Source organism: Balearica regulorum, chromosome 7 (assembly GCF_011004875.1).
Source record: "Balearica regulorum gibbericeps isolate bBalReg1 chromosome 7, bBalReg1.pri, whole genome shotgun sequence".
NCBI classification, from domain to species: domain Eukaryota; kingdom Metazoa; phylum Chordata; class Aves; order Gruiformes; family Gruidae; genus Balearica; species Balearica regulorum.
Genome location: NC_046190.1, coordinates 235,534 through 249,569, shown reverse-complemented (window position 1 = coordinate 249,569; position 14,036 = coordinate 235,534). Strand labels below are relative to the sequence as shown.

Genomic DNA, 14,036 nt, shown 5'->3' with positions numbered 1-14,036 from the left:
ATGCTGCAGGATGCTATGGGGCTGTGGGATGCTGCGAAGCACCTGGCAGCGCTGCCTGCCTGCCTGCCCGTAGCCTCCCGGTGACCCTCCCGGTGACCCCGCGGTGACTCCTGCTGCGCTGCAGGCAGCCAGGGTGCAAACGGCCCTGCTGGCACAAGCTCCGGGGTGGTGGGGCTGCAGCGTGCAAAGGTTTTTCCATCCATGCAGAGACGTAGGCCAGCGTTACTTGTACTAGATTGAGATCAAAACAGAACCTGTGGTTCAAAGCTCTGCTTAGGCCAACAACACACAAGTTTAGCAGTTCAACCTGAGAAATGGTTGCTGCACCGAGACTGAGCCATCCTCTCTTCTCTGAGTAGTTAGTTGCGATTTTTGGGTTCCTTCACTTAGGAAAGGATGTTTTATACGGGCAGTCACATTTTCTCTGTAAAAGCAACTTTTGTACCTTCAATTCCTCAGCATGGCTAACATGCAAAACTGAGGAGATTGTGGGAAGATAATTTCTTACCCCAGAAGTTGTATGAAAAATGTGGAAGTGCTCATATTAGCTAGTATTTAGCTTAAACACACTTAGTTATTATAAAAATTTGCTCACTGAATAAAATATGGCTTGACCTCTGGATTGTTTTTTCCCAAGAAACGTGACAGCGTCCCTCCTTCTCCTCCATTCAGCCTGCTTGGCAGAGCTGCAAGGTTTTTGTTTTGTTTTGTTATGTTATTGTTGTGTTTAAAAAAAAAAGAAAAAAAACAGAAAACCCCTCAAGCCCCTCTTTTCAGCGGTGTCAAGTTAGGATGAATTGGCCAGGGAGGCATGTTTATAGACTGTGTGAAGAACTTTGTCTTTGTGTGGGAATGCTGGTGACACTGGTATGGCTTGCCTGAATGAACTGCGATGACGCGGCTAATAAGGTGTCCTGCTGAGCGCCGCGGCAGCCTTTCTCAGACCTCCCACTTAATGCCATTCAGCTCCAGCTCAGTGTAGCTAATTTTTCCCATTCCCTCAATTCTTTAGGCCTCCTTACAAACAGAAAAGTCAACTTTCACACCGAGGAGAAGATAAGTGCTTTAGGAAATAATCGTGTAAACAGAATGTTACCTTCTGACCTGATGCTGATACCTTGGTCTGGGACAAAACCCAGCTGGCTATTGCATTAGACATGGCTATTAAAGGAATAATGCTGCTGATCCTCCTTACAAAGTGCCCTGAGAAATGGTTTAGCCAAATCACAGTGCCTCTTGTCACACTGAATCATGTTCAGCTGCTCTCTTCCATGACCAAATCGCTGATATTTAGCTGCCTCCTTGTTTTCTCCTTTCTTGCCACAGTATGGGAGGGGGGAAAGTATGAAAGCAAGGGAAAGTCGGTCATGTTTCTGATTGCCTTGTTATTTTCTGGCTGAATTTCAGTGCTTTGAAACATGTATACAGTACACCATAGAGCTTTTATAAAAGAGGGTGCATTTCATAAAGTAACCTTAATTGTAACTACTGTAATGAGTACTTTAAAATAAATCAAAAAATTATTTCAGTGATTCCAGTAACACGGAATTGTTCATTTTAAGACCATACTAAGCAATTCCTTTTGGTGTTCTGTGTAGAAACCAAGATTAATAACTAGACCCAGATTTCCAGTAGTATTGAGGAGAAGAGGAACCTCTGCCTCTCACTCGTTTTAGTCTCGATAGGAATATACCATCCAGATCTCCTAAGTGGCTTTGAAAAAACTTTCCCTTCACAGTCAGTTCAGCTGACACTGCCCTCCAGACTGAGAGACTTTACCTCAGAGTAATTTGACATATCCTAGGCTCCAAGACCAAATCCTCAGCGTTTGCGTCTACTGTGGCATTTGTTTGACTTCTCGTTAGCTTTGCCTGTCTCATGGGTTTGGCCGGCCCCTGCTCGGAGCTGGGTACCGCTTCCATCACTGGCAGGACAGTCCAGGCCAAGGTGGAGCTATTCAGCAACGCAGCACAGAGGGTTTCACAGCTTTCCCGCAGTTCTCCTAACGCACCCAGAATAACAGACTTTGTCACAGGTCTTTGGGAAAATGTGTCAGGGGACTGCCATGCTAAAAAGCACTGATGAGTGGAGGTCGTTATCCCAGAGGTCTTACCAACACAGCTGATTAAGTACATTTCCACTGCAGGCACAGTAACTTCTTTCTGGGTTTGTAGAGCAGTTGCTGTCATCCAGTGTGAGGCAACCTGCTGTTGTTAGACCAAAATAAGAATTAAATGTGTTGCTGTAGCAATTTTACATTAATTTGCACCCTTACCAATGAGGTTTACTCCTTAAAGTGTGAACCGTGGATCCGACTCATCAAAGCATTTAAGCACGTGATTAACTTTGACTGTAAACTTGCCTTGAAAGTTGCAATTGCTTGAGCCTTTCATTCCTTTACTGTCCTGTCATGTCTAAAAAGCTGCTCAGCTCTATTTCAAAAACTGTTTCTGGTCTGCCTCTTCTCAAAATAGAACAAAATTTGAAAAGCCACACAACAACCCAATCAGTCTGGCAGGCTTCCAGTGTAGAGCCTTCACTTAAAAATGTAGAATTAGTTTGAAACTGGCAAAATAATTAATCCGTTCCAAGTGTGAAGAATCTGGTAATATTATCAAGGACTCCTTGTGAAATTAACAGCTCTATGTGGAACTAGTAGGAGAGAAATCATCTATGGCATTTATGTTTGCATGCTTTTAAAGTTAACAAGGTCATCAATAAATCTACTCATAAGTGTGCATTTTTTCCAGTGGTCCTTATTTGCCATATTGAATTTGTTATTTTGATTTCCAAATGCACAGAAGTAAAAGATATTTCTTTGGTATGTTCTAAGTGCAAATAAACCCTTTTCTTGTAAGCGCTACCTTCTGGAGCAAGAACAAAGGATTAGAAAAGCGAATGTGTTCTGCCAGCTGTTCCAAAGGGAAGACTTCTCTTTCTGGGAAGGAAAGGCTGTAATCTGTTTGAAAAGTTTTCTGGTTTACTTGCATTCAAGCGTTGGATGCATCCTGATCACCCGTCATCTCTTGGTGGCCCCGCACAGGTCACAACACACAGCACAGCTAGTTGAGGCACTGAGGATCTGTTGTTTGCTCTCACATGTAGAGTTGTGGAAAGGAAGTATTTGTAGCTTCTCTACAGTTGGGAACCTTTTGCCTGAGTTGCCTATTTTGCCACGACCCATTTAGGAAAGTTGTACAGGAAACAATAGAGCCTTAAGTATGTTGAAGCCTTTCAGGATAATCTGGTAGTCAGCAAGTACAAGCTTAAAGAAATGGCACTAGGTCCTCCCACTGAAAACATTAGATTAATGCTGGTGACATGGGTTGCTGCTTTTCTTTTCTGTGATTCAGATTTATCACTCCGTTGACTGATTTGTGGCAACATTTTTAAAGGATTATTTGATACATGGTTAAAGGAAGGGTATCGTTACAGAAACAAATAGCAAAGTAGAATAACACAGATTTTGAAACCTTCCTAGTTAATTTGCAAGCGCTCGTTCTTGTAAAGTGATAATTAAAAAAAAAAAGTCTTCTGAGTTCTCATTTTCTTGTACACATGATGAACTGTATATATTTGTGGCTTGGAACACAGAAAGAAGACTGGCTGCAGTCCTGACACCTTCGCTGTGTGTCCTTGGTGCTGGTGAGGCTCAGAGTGTTTTGCAGGACATGATTTCTGCCCGAGTCCTCCAGTGCCAGATGTTTTTCCTGCATGTTCCTGGGGGAGGAAGTATTGCTGTAGTCTTCATTGCCATCTCCTTTGCTAACTTGGAGTCCGATTCTAAAAGCACAATCAAGATTAGTTCTTGTGCCACTGATTCAGTGGAATTGTAGGCACCAGGAAGTATTTCAAAATAGAGCTAAGAGTACCAAAGTGCTGAAATAATTCTAAGATTTGGGAATTCTTGAACTAATAATAAGTTCCAATGGCAAGGACAGGAGGTTACATGCATATATTGAGTCATTTAAAGCATATTTTATTGGTAGGTATCCCAGATCATTTAATAAGTGCATGTATGTGTATATCCCTCGCTGTACCACTGTTGGTAATTTTACTTTATACCTAAATGTCACCACCTGTGAAAAGGCGATATGACAGCAGCCACTTAAGACATCATCCTTGAGAAGTAACATTTGGACTATTTTAATTCAGTCTGTCATGAGACACTCTTTCTAAAAGGTCCAATAAGAGAAACTACAAGGGGAGCAGCTGGTTAAAATTACCAGTTTTAAAGCCAGCATTGATTTGTGTGCATGTTTAAATCAGGTAATGTGCAAGACTAAGAAATGACTGAATTTTAATTAATTGATCAAAAGCGGACTAATCAGCTGGTTTGTTCTTCGGTTAGGAGACATTTCAGCTGGCTATTTTTGGAACAGTCTGTTTATTTGGAAAATCTGTCGTTGCGTAAAACAATCACAGGCATCATTCTCATAATATCAATTTGTTTTAAGAGGCCTTCTGTAGTCCTTGATGTCATTCCTGCAATATCTATCATTTCATTGTCAGCAGTAAATGGCAATGAGCAAAGCCAAAACTAAGATATGAATCAGGAAACTTGGCAAAGCAAAATCAGTTTTTCTTATGTGTAAGTTGCATATCAGATTTTGCAATGATGGTGTTAGCAAATTGTGGTAATGTAAATGGTTTAACTTTTAAGTTCTCATTTTCCTTTAATGTGCAATGAGGGCACTAATCAAACTAATGTTACGTACAGGTCAAGAGTGACAGGTTTTTCTCAGTGCTTGCTGGGAGCTGACAGTAGACAATATTTATTAACAGTACCTGCAATAATTTGTCAGCTGAATGGAGGATTTGGAGATTTTCATACCAGAAAAGGATAAGTCTTTGCAAGAGGTTTTGCTTCAAATGATCACTACCTTAGGTCCAATGCACATTAATTTTTCAAGAGAATAATAATCCAAACACAATAGATTACTGTTGACTAAAACTGTGAGGTAATTTAAGAGAGGAAGCAGTATCTCACTGTAAATCCAATGTTGTATCTTTCTTTATAGTTTTGAAAAGTGCAAATGGATGTAGTGTATTAAAACTTCTAAGGCCTTTTGAAGTGAATGCCTCCTTGCTGGGCAGTATTGTTCCAGGGAGCCTGCTCGTCGTGCATTGCTTTGCAATCCTTTACCTGCCTATATGGGTCCCTGCCTCTGGCTCGGTTGGGGTTTCTGGCATCGTAACACTCACATAGTTACATATTCTCCGAATGTATCGTCCTGCATTTGTTCCTTTTTTCATATATGTATTGTACATCTAGTACACCATTCCAGTTTTTTGTGCATTTTGTCTGTGTATTTTCTTTGTAGCTGCAGCAGTTTCATTTCAGGTATCTCATACCTTCCTCAGCTACTGATGGGAAATTAATTGTATTGATTCCTGTTTTGAAATAAGGAGTGAATCAGTTGTTTTCTAAATGCCAAGGTCTCTGGAAGCATGTAAAATTGCACATTGTTAAGAGTACCAGACAATTGTTGTTGATTATAGATAAGCTAATAATATAATAACATCTTTTAATAATACAAAATTTGAAAGATGAACAGTAAACCATTATCTCCCTGTTGAGTACTGAGCAAAGGCTTGAGAAAAAAGTCAATCTTTACTCCACATCTGGAAAGATCACCTTTTAGGTGTTAGCTACAACCTCAGTAAAAATCTGCTTTAAAGAAGAAGGAAAACCGTCTTACAGAGAACTAACAGAGGCAGGAAAACCCTCATAGATCAGTCTCTGTCAGCTGCGATGATTCGTGTTTAGCCCTAACATGTCACTTTTCATTTAGAAACTATATAGAGCGCTATCAAATGCTGGTAAACATTATGATCACAGTCTTGCAGGTAAGGAAGCTCACTCAGCAAGCGATTGCAGGTAGCTGTATTCTGAACTCGTTGCTAATTTGGGGTTCCCAATTCTTCGCTGCCCAGCCCAAAGCCATATACTTAAACTTCCAAAGGTGTGGAGCGCCTCCATGATGCCCTCAAGATTTCTGTGACGCACAAGTGCTGGTTCTGCGTTATTTGCACTAAGTGCTTGCAAACTTGCTTTCCTCCAAATTGCTGTTTCAGCCAGATAGAGGAAAGCAAATGTATTCTTTTACTGGGGTCAAAGACAGAATTGCCTAAGCAAAAAAAATCAGCCCAAAAACATGATTAATATATTGTTCCAGTGTAAACTGGTAGTTTCGATCATTCCAATAATTATTTCTGAGATATTGTGCTTAAAAGAAAAGATAATGTATTTGTGCACGCTCACATATACGTAAAGCTGAATGACAGGTTTGTTTTGGTTTGGTTTTTTTTTTTCCAGAATTATAGATCAACGGTTTGAGAAAGTTTCGTATTTTGTCTTTGGAGATTTCAACTTTAGACTGGATGCCAAAGCAGTAGTAGAGGTAGGACTTTTATTTTTCTTCTGTTGTATACTGTACCAGTTTTTATTTCTCAAATACTTTTTCCTGTGGAGAAGCTAAAAGTGACTTAATGAACTAATCTTGACATCAGACATGGCTTAGAACACACTTAACAGGAACGTCTGACGAGAAAGTTAAAATCAGCATTGTGAACCTGCTGAAGCAATTAAAACCACGGCTGACGTGCTGCATTTCTTCTCAGTGGTAGAGTGCAAAGCGAGTGCTGGCTGCAGATGCCAGTGGACTGCGGAGTCCAAGGTCCTGCGTATAGAAAGGAGAAAACGCGGGTACCCACTGAGCTCAGAGCTGGAGTCTCCACGGTGCCTGAGGAGTCTCCTCCTCTGGCAGGCATGCAGGTTCCTTGTTTGAAGTCTCTTTGAGCCTCAGCACAGGACACCACATTTCTGTTGTATGTTTGTGACTTTTGCCAGTTTTCTAGATCACAGTGAGTCTCACAGTCATTTACTGCAAGCAAAGTAACTGCCAGCTTGTATTTCTGCTCTTGGGGGTGAAAAAGAGAGAAATTTCTGTGGTGGAATTCCATATTTTAAAAATACAAGCAGACATTTGTGCAAACCTTTGTGACAATAGCATCTCCGTGTGGAAGGGTGACTGGAAGATTTGTACAAAGCCAAAAAGAATGCAGTAAACCTTTTTCATCATGAGTTCCCTGGCACTACTGCTGATGCTCGGCTCTAGGTAACACAGGGTCAGAAATAATATCCAGGCTGAAAACCAATTTAATCTCATGGTTTTCCCACTTTAATTCTTAGAGATAGTCCTTGAGGATAAGCATGTATCTTCTAAACCAAAAGCTTTTATTTTGTAAATCAAGCAGCGGGAAGTAAGTGGCCTGTGTGTCAAAGCCTGGCTACCCCTCATACAGGTGCGACGTAGTTCTCCTTCCTTACATGATGATTAGTCCTTCATCTGTTGAAAAACAGGAGTTTGACACTACAGCACTGCGTATGTACCTAATAACCTGCTTCTTGGAGTCCTTTACACATTGCAATCATTTAACCAACAAACTTAAAGCATAATTGAAATGAAATTCAAGTCACTGATTTAGAATATGCAGCTTCATGCTGTGTATGTTAAGGACTAAATCTTGCTCTGCTACACTGTGGTTCCCATTGTCATCATCAATGTTTATAGATTACTTGGGTTTGAAATAATATGCTGGTTTGTTTTTTATTCACTAGTGGTGCAATAGTATTATTAAAACGCTCCTGTCTGAGATCACCTCTATCAATCATGCTGCAGCAGAATTACCTCCTACACTCAGTATTGATGATGGGCACTATAAGTTTTTTCTAACTTACTAACTGCCTAACAGTCTGCAGGATTGAAACTGCAGAGAATGCTTGCTTTATTACCGATAGAGTAAGATTCCTGTGTTTATGTCTCTAAGTTTCAAAGTGATCCATTTCTAAAATAATAATAATGTTACTAACCACAGATGATGCATACTGAGTGAACTGCACAACAGGTAGTAAGAGCACTGGTGATTCTCAGTCCTGACACTGTACTCCTTATCTTAAGAATGCTTTATCAATGTCAATTAATGTTGTTGCATATGAGCATACAAGAGGTGATTTGAAGATGAATCAAATTAATTTACCCATCCTTCCTAGATAAGGTGTATGCATGTGTGACTGTAAAACGCATTAGAATATTACATATTTTCTGTTGCTTTTTTTTGAGAAGTAGCATACCCCATTAACCAGAACTTCACCCAGCTGCATTGCAACATTAATTAAACATTATTAAAATAGATCGAGAAACTTCCACTTGTAATTTACGTATGTACCGTTGAAGTCATATTGTTTTGTAGTCTTATGCATTTGGTACTGTTTACAAATTGGTATGTCAGAAGATCCAAAAGATTTAAGAAGTGGTTGTCTCATGTAGCTTACTGCACAGAAGTGATGGTACAGGCCGTTTGTCTTGGACAGCATGTGAACACCCGAACAGTCACGAATGAGTCAGTAGAAGGCGTCACTCTGTGTTGACAATGAAGTCCGGACTCCTAGGACACAGATCAATTTCTGAGTACGATTCGGGAGGGCAGAGTAACAGGCCGGCTCTGGCAGGGATTATCCTAGGTAGGACCTGATGGTTGGACTGTGTATAAGATATCTAAGATCCAATTCCAAATCACTTCACAAACTAGTTTGTAAAGGTGTTTCTCAGCTGTGCCGTTTTTCTAAAGCTGGCAGAGGGCAGAGTGCCTTGACCAAGGCCGTGCACAACTGGCAGTGGCAGAAAAGGAACACGAGTGGCCAAAGGTGATGATTGCTAACCTAACGCTCAGTGCCAGCCACAGTGTTAGCCCGTGCTCCTGTAGGAACCTCACGCTCCAAAAAATAGCCTGGGCCCTTCTGACATTTTAAAGGTGTGCCTGTGCAAACTGCCGATATTAACCATTCTTTCAACTATTCAGCGGTGTAGTAAATACTAGGAATTTTAAGGGTCAATCCATTGACCTGTCAACATTGTATAGATTACTAATTTTATCTCCGCTTTTCTTATTGACCTTTTGAATTCCCTCTTGAGACCACAGTGTGCTGAACGCTTGGACACCAAGATGCTAGGAGCAATGCATGTGTTGTGGAAACGTAGGCTGTGCTTACACCAAACACAAAGAATGAAGTATATTTCTAAAGGATTTCTCAGTTAAGCCATTGAAAGGGAGAATTTGAGAGCTGTTTCAAATATGGAGTCCAGACACTGAAGTGCGGTGTGCTAAATCAGATGCCAAAAATGTTGTGCTTATTAATTCATAATTAATAGACAAATCATTAATATATAATTTATTAAACATTTTATGGGAACCTTAATCTAAATTGATATTGATTTCCTTGCTAGGAAAATCTGCTTTGCTGTTGTTGGAGTAATCGGGGGGGGGGGGGTGATCAATAAAACAGGTAAAGGCTTCTGGCAATTCCGAGCTCCATGCGTGCATTAACAAGCGCATTGTCCAGAGGGACAAACTGGCAAGAAAGAAATAGGACGTCTGTAGCATAACAAGCATAGCGAATACAATTGTTTTATAGCAGATGTGAATTATAGTTTGAGCATAATTTGTAGCTTGGTGTGATGATGCTCGGAGAAATACCTACAACTCAGCCATTTAAAGCATTTTAAAGTTGTCCTCAGCCTGAAAAGGGCCAATGATAAGGTTTTTTTAGTCCAGTTTTCTTGGGCTGATGTGTGATTCAAAATACAGGGGTCATGAGAGGACCTGGAACCACAAGGCTTTTTTTCCCCAAAGTCTCAGGCATTTGCGTGCTCCCGATGTGTGCCAGGCATTGAGGACATCGGGGTCTCGGCCAGGTCTCGGCCAGTGATGCCCCATGTTGGCTTTGGCTGTGAGATCTCGTAAGGCGTGCTTGATGCCACCCTCCCCTTGGGACAAGCTAAGGCCCCCTGAAAACCTGAAAATAAATATATGGACGTGTAAATGCTACTAAGCATTCATTACAAAGGATTGGTATTGCTGTAGTTATAAGCCTCAGAAGTTTGTCTGGTAGCTAAAGCCCTGGCAAATCACCCTTCCGGCTCACTGCATCAACAGGCTGAAGACTAAACATCGCCTCGTTACTTCGTTACCCGCACACCTAATCAATGGCTCGATCCATGGTCTCTCAAGTGGTATCTGCTTTGTCACGATTCAGATGCTGTGGGTACAGGTTGCGCTCATCAGTGGTTAACGACAGTGGCCCCGGCTGGGTGCGCCCAGGAGCGGGGAGGTGGGACCGCGGGGGGACCTGGGCTGCCAGTCCCAGCCCTGGCCGAGCTCACCGCAGGGCCTCTGCCTCAGCGCGAGTTTTAGTGGACCCTGTCCGGCACTCTGACCTGACTTGCTCCCGTCAATGTGCCTTTTACACTACTCAGAGGGGTTCCTGTCGGGTTTTCTGGGGCAGGTGCAGACGGGGCTGCATGGCAGGAGGCGGGAGTGCTCAGGTCTGCCCGGCCCTGGTGCGAGGTTCCCCTCGGCCTGCACGCTGTGCCTCCGGGCTCACGCACCCGCGGGCCGGTGTGGCCCAGTGCTATGGCGGGGGTAGCATGGAGGGTCCTCCTGAGGCGTATGCTGAGTTATTGCTGGTCTGCTCTGGCGGGGGGCCTGGTCCGGGCCCATCCTGGTGTGTCTGCATAGCTGAGCTGTGCAGTCAGTCCCTCTGCGTGAGGGCAGACAGCGGTGGTAAATGCCACTACTTTGTTACCGTAAAACATCTGGAAAATCCTCTGTTAGCAGCCTAGCCTTTTAGAAGGCACCGCCTGTTTGAAGATCTGCTGTAGACCCATTCAGACCAGCAGATTACAGACACTTCTGCACTGCTGCTTGGGATACATCTTGCTGGCCTTGCATTCATTTAGTGCTAAACATCTTCAGTTTGTCCTTCTTCATGCTAGAAGTGTTCACAAAAATAAACCTTTTAAGTAGGCAATGTATTTAGTAAGGCAATATATACAAAAAGATTTACATTTCCTCACGTTTTGATCATTTTAAGGTATGCTCTAAGACCTTAATTTCTTTTCTGATGGTCAGCGCAATTCAGTAAATCATATATATGCAAAATTGGCCAAGTAGTTTGCTGCTGTTTAAGTTCAAAGATTTGCCTACAGAATTTGTTTTTAAATGCTAGATTTTTTGGGTGGTACAGCATTCCAATTTTTTACCCACTGCTTCCAGGTATCTTCCAGCAGATCTATTCCCAGCATGTTATGGAAGTGTTTACAACATATACAAAATTACTATACACTTTTACATTAGTTTGGCTATGAATTCTAGTCTGTATCGTCCTCTCAGCAATATCTCTAACACAGGCATTGTCACAGCATTTCACAGAAACATGGATTTGTGATGTTTCTTTGTGTAGAAGATGGTTCTTCTATAATTTTTGCAAAGTTCTGCTCTCCCTGTGTTTTAAAGATAATACAGATAGGTCACTGCATTCTTTGTGGTTATCAGAAATGCATTGCAAATTTACAGTAGTGTGCGTGACATAGGTATTTTTCCTATTTCTGGAAGATTATCTTCTGAAATTGAATTGAAAGGAGATTTGATGAGGTGACTTTAAAGAAATCTGCAGCAGCAATGAGGTATACTGCAGGCTGAACTTGAAGAATATTCCAGAAATTTAAAAATTATTATGATTTAGCGTTTTAGTTCTTCAAAAAACATAATAGGGTAAATGCTTGGAGGTTCTGAAGTTGAACAAGACTGATAGCCTAGCTGGCCATCAGCTTAGTACAACTAGGATACTGAAATCTCTGAAGTGCGTTAAGGGTAGGAAGGGAACTGAAGTTTGTGGAAGCGTAAGCGAGGGGGTTTATTACAAAGAACTGAGGAGGACAGGTTCTTTTGGTTTGGTATGAGAAATAAGTGAAGTTACTGTGAGTGGATGCATGGAAGAAGTAAGTTAATTCTCTCCTGTCAGTCCCTGAGAGCCAGCAGTTTATCATCTCCGGTGACTGCTGTGCACCACACAGGGTTCCACGCTCTGATGGGTCCAAGGCCATTCTGATCTCCACTTTTACCATTATATATATTTAAATTTTTTTTTAATTGAAACCACTTATTAGCAAAACTATACAAACACTTCCTAGTGTAAAAGTGGAAGCAGAATCAGTCCCATAAATCTCTCCTTGCCTCCTCATTCACATGGATCTCTGGAAGTGCAAGAGGGAGGGTCACGACCCCCGTCAGTAAATTTGTAGGGCTGCCCACGCACTGGCGTCCCGTGCGGGCTGTCATTTTGTGTCCTTAACATGCAGAGGTGCCCTTTCCCCTTTGTTTGTTAGAGCAGATGTGTAAAAACAAGAGAGAGTTCCCGTGCTCGTTAGCCCCAGCACTTTGCTGGAACTCGGTGGCCGATGCGGTGCCTCGGTCGGGCGCTGCCGCCTCTCGCTGTTTCGCTGCCCCAGCCCAGAGCATCGCGGCTCGCAGCCCGGGCTGTGATCATCCGTAGAAATATTTCTCCTTCTGTTCTTCTGTCTCAATCACTTGTCCTCTGAAACTCTTGCCTATAAATCTTCCTAATACTCTTTGTCCATGTTAGGAAAGTACAATCAGGCTTAATAAACTGGGCTTATTTTGACTGTTTTGGAGTAAAAACCTGTTTCTGGCTGACCGCTGGTTCAAAAGTCTCTTAAAGTTCCTTGTACTTCCAAGAAAAGAAGGATAATTTTGTGCCCACCAATTCCAAGAACTGCAATTGAGGAATATAAAGTTCAGTATGCAAACTGTAGGTCTGTAAGAGAAGATCATATTAATCACAAACTCCATTTGCTCAAGGTAAACCATAACCTTCACTTTGTCTCCAGAAAAAACAGTTTTCATTTTTCCCTCACTAAGGGATGTTTTGCTAGGGTTGATAGTAACTTGGTAAGCTGGAGAGGGATAAAGTGTATCAGATATGAACATTTATAAAGGTAGCAACAGTTTTGGGATTCCAGTCATTTTGGCCTACGAAAAGCTTTCAGGCTCTAGCTGCAGAATAAAAAGCAAAGTCCTTGCTTTCAAACTAGGAATTCATGCATCTACACCTACCCTATCTACTTAATGGGTTACATTCAACCGAGATATTTCCTTTCTAGACTTCTGCCAAGCAGCCATTTGATAAGCCATAACTGGAATTGCTGATTAAATGTTTTTTAAAAGGTAATAACTACTCATAAAGAAGTTGCATATGGAGCTCCATCATTCACTTGCGTTGTGCACCTCTGCCACCTCTGACCATTTGACTTTATATTATCTAGTAAAATAAGAACGACTTCATTCTAGCATGACTTTTAGCTCCTACCATATTGCTAATGCTACAACGAATCACACAGCTTTCATTTGATCCTACGGTCTTGGCACAATGCAATACTTTTTCATTTTGAAAAAGACAGTGGTGGCATCGTATCTTTTTATCAAGTGTGCTTGTGCCAGCAAAAGTTCAAGGAGCGCTCCCTGTTACTGCTGTGATGTGTTTGTCTACAAAACATGGACCTTGTCCTCTAAGACATCTCTCGCTCTCTCTTTTGAACAAACGTCTTTTGTTCAAAAAAAAAAAAAGCTGATGAACAGCCTTTTCTGTCTAAGTAATTGATTTAGATCTTACTCAGATCTGAAGAAATATTTTAAGTTGACCTTGTTTCATTTCAGAGTCCTGTGTTTTGTGCAGTAACTAGGATCTTTGCAAACTCCAGCCATCAAATGACCCATTAGTAATTGTCATCAAAAAGATTAATAGCTAATTAGGCAATTAGCACCGATTTGGAAACCTGATTCTCAGTGAGGTGGTCAGGCTGTGGGTGGATGTGGAGACTTGATGACCTTCTCATCTTTATAGGTGTGCTTCCCTGAGCAGAACCGGGTCATCTGGCAGGATGAGGCTCTTGCTGTCTGCTTGCAATATTGGTGTCATCACTAACCATCTGGCTGCCTTGGCAGATGCAAATGTATATAGGAGTGTGTGTGTGTTTTTTTAACTAAGTAGTATTTGCAGAAGATGCTTTGAATACGTTGGGAAAAATGCATGTAAGAATTGCACATTCTTGTGTTGCAAACACAGCAGTCATTTCTTTCTTTTTTTTTTTTATTATCATTCTTTTGCTTCGACA

General features: G+C 41.6%; 1 protein-coding gene across 3 annotated transcripts in view; it reads left to right on the top strand.

The window, feature by feature from the left end:
• INPP5A (inositol polyphosphate-5-phosphatase A) overlaps positions 1-14,036 on the top strand; it is a 255,586-nt gene that overhangs the window by 170,591 nt on the left and 70,959 nt on the right. For all 3 annotated transcript variants that reach the window (XM_075757562.1, XM_075757561.1, XM_075757560.1), the window contains exon 9: positions 6,320-6,404. In XM_075757562.1, the coding sequence (XP_075613677.1) occupies positions 6,320-6,404 (85 nt within the window). The remainder of the gene's footprint in view (positions 1-6,319; positions 6,405-14,036) is intronic.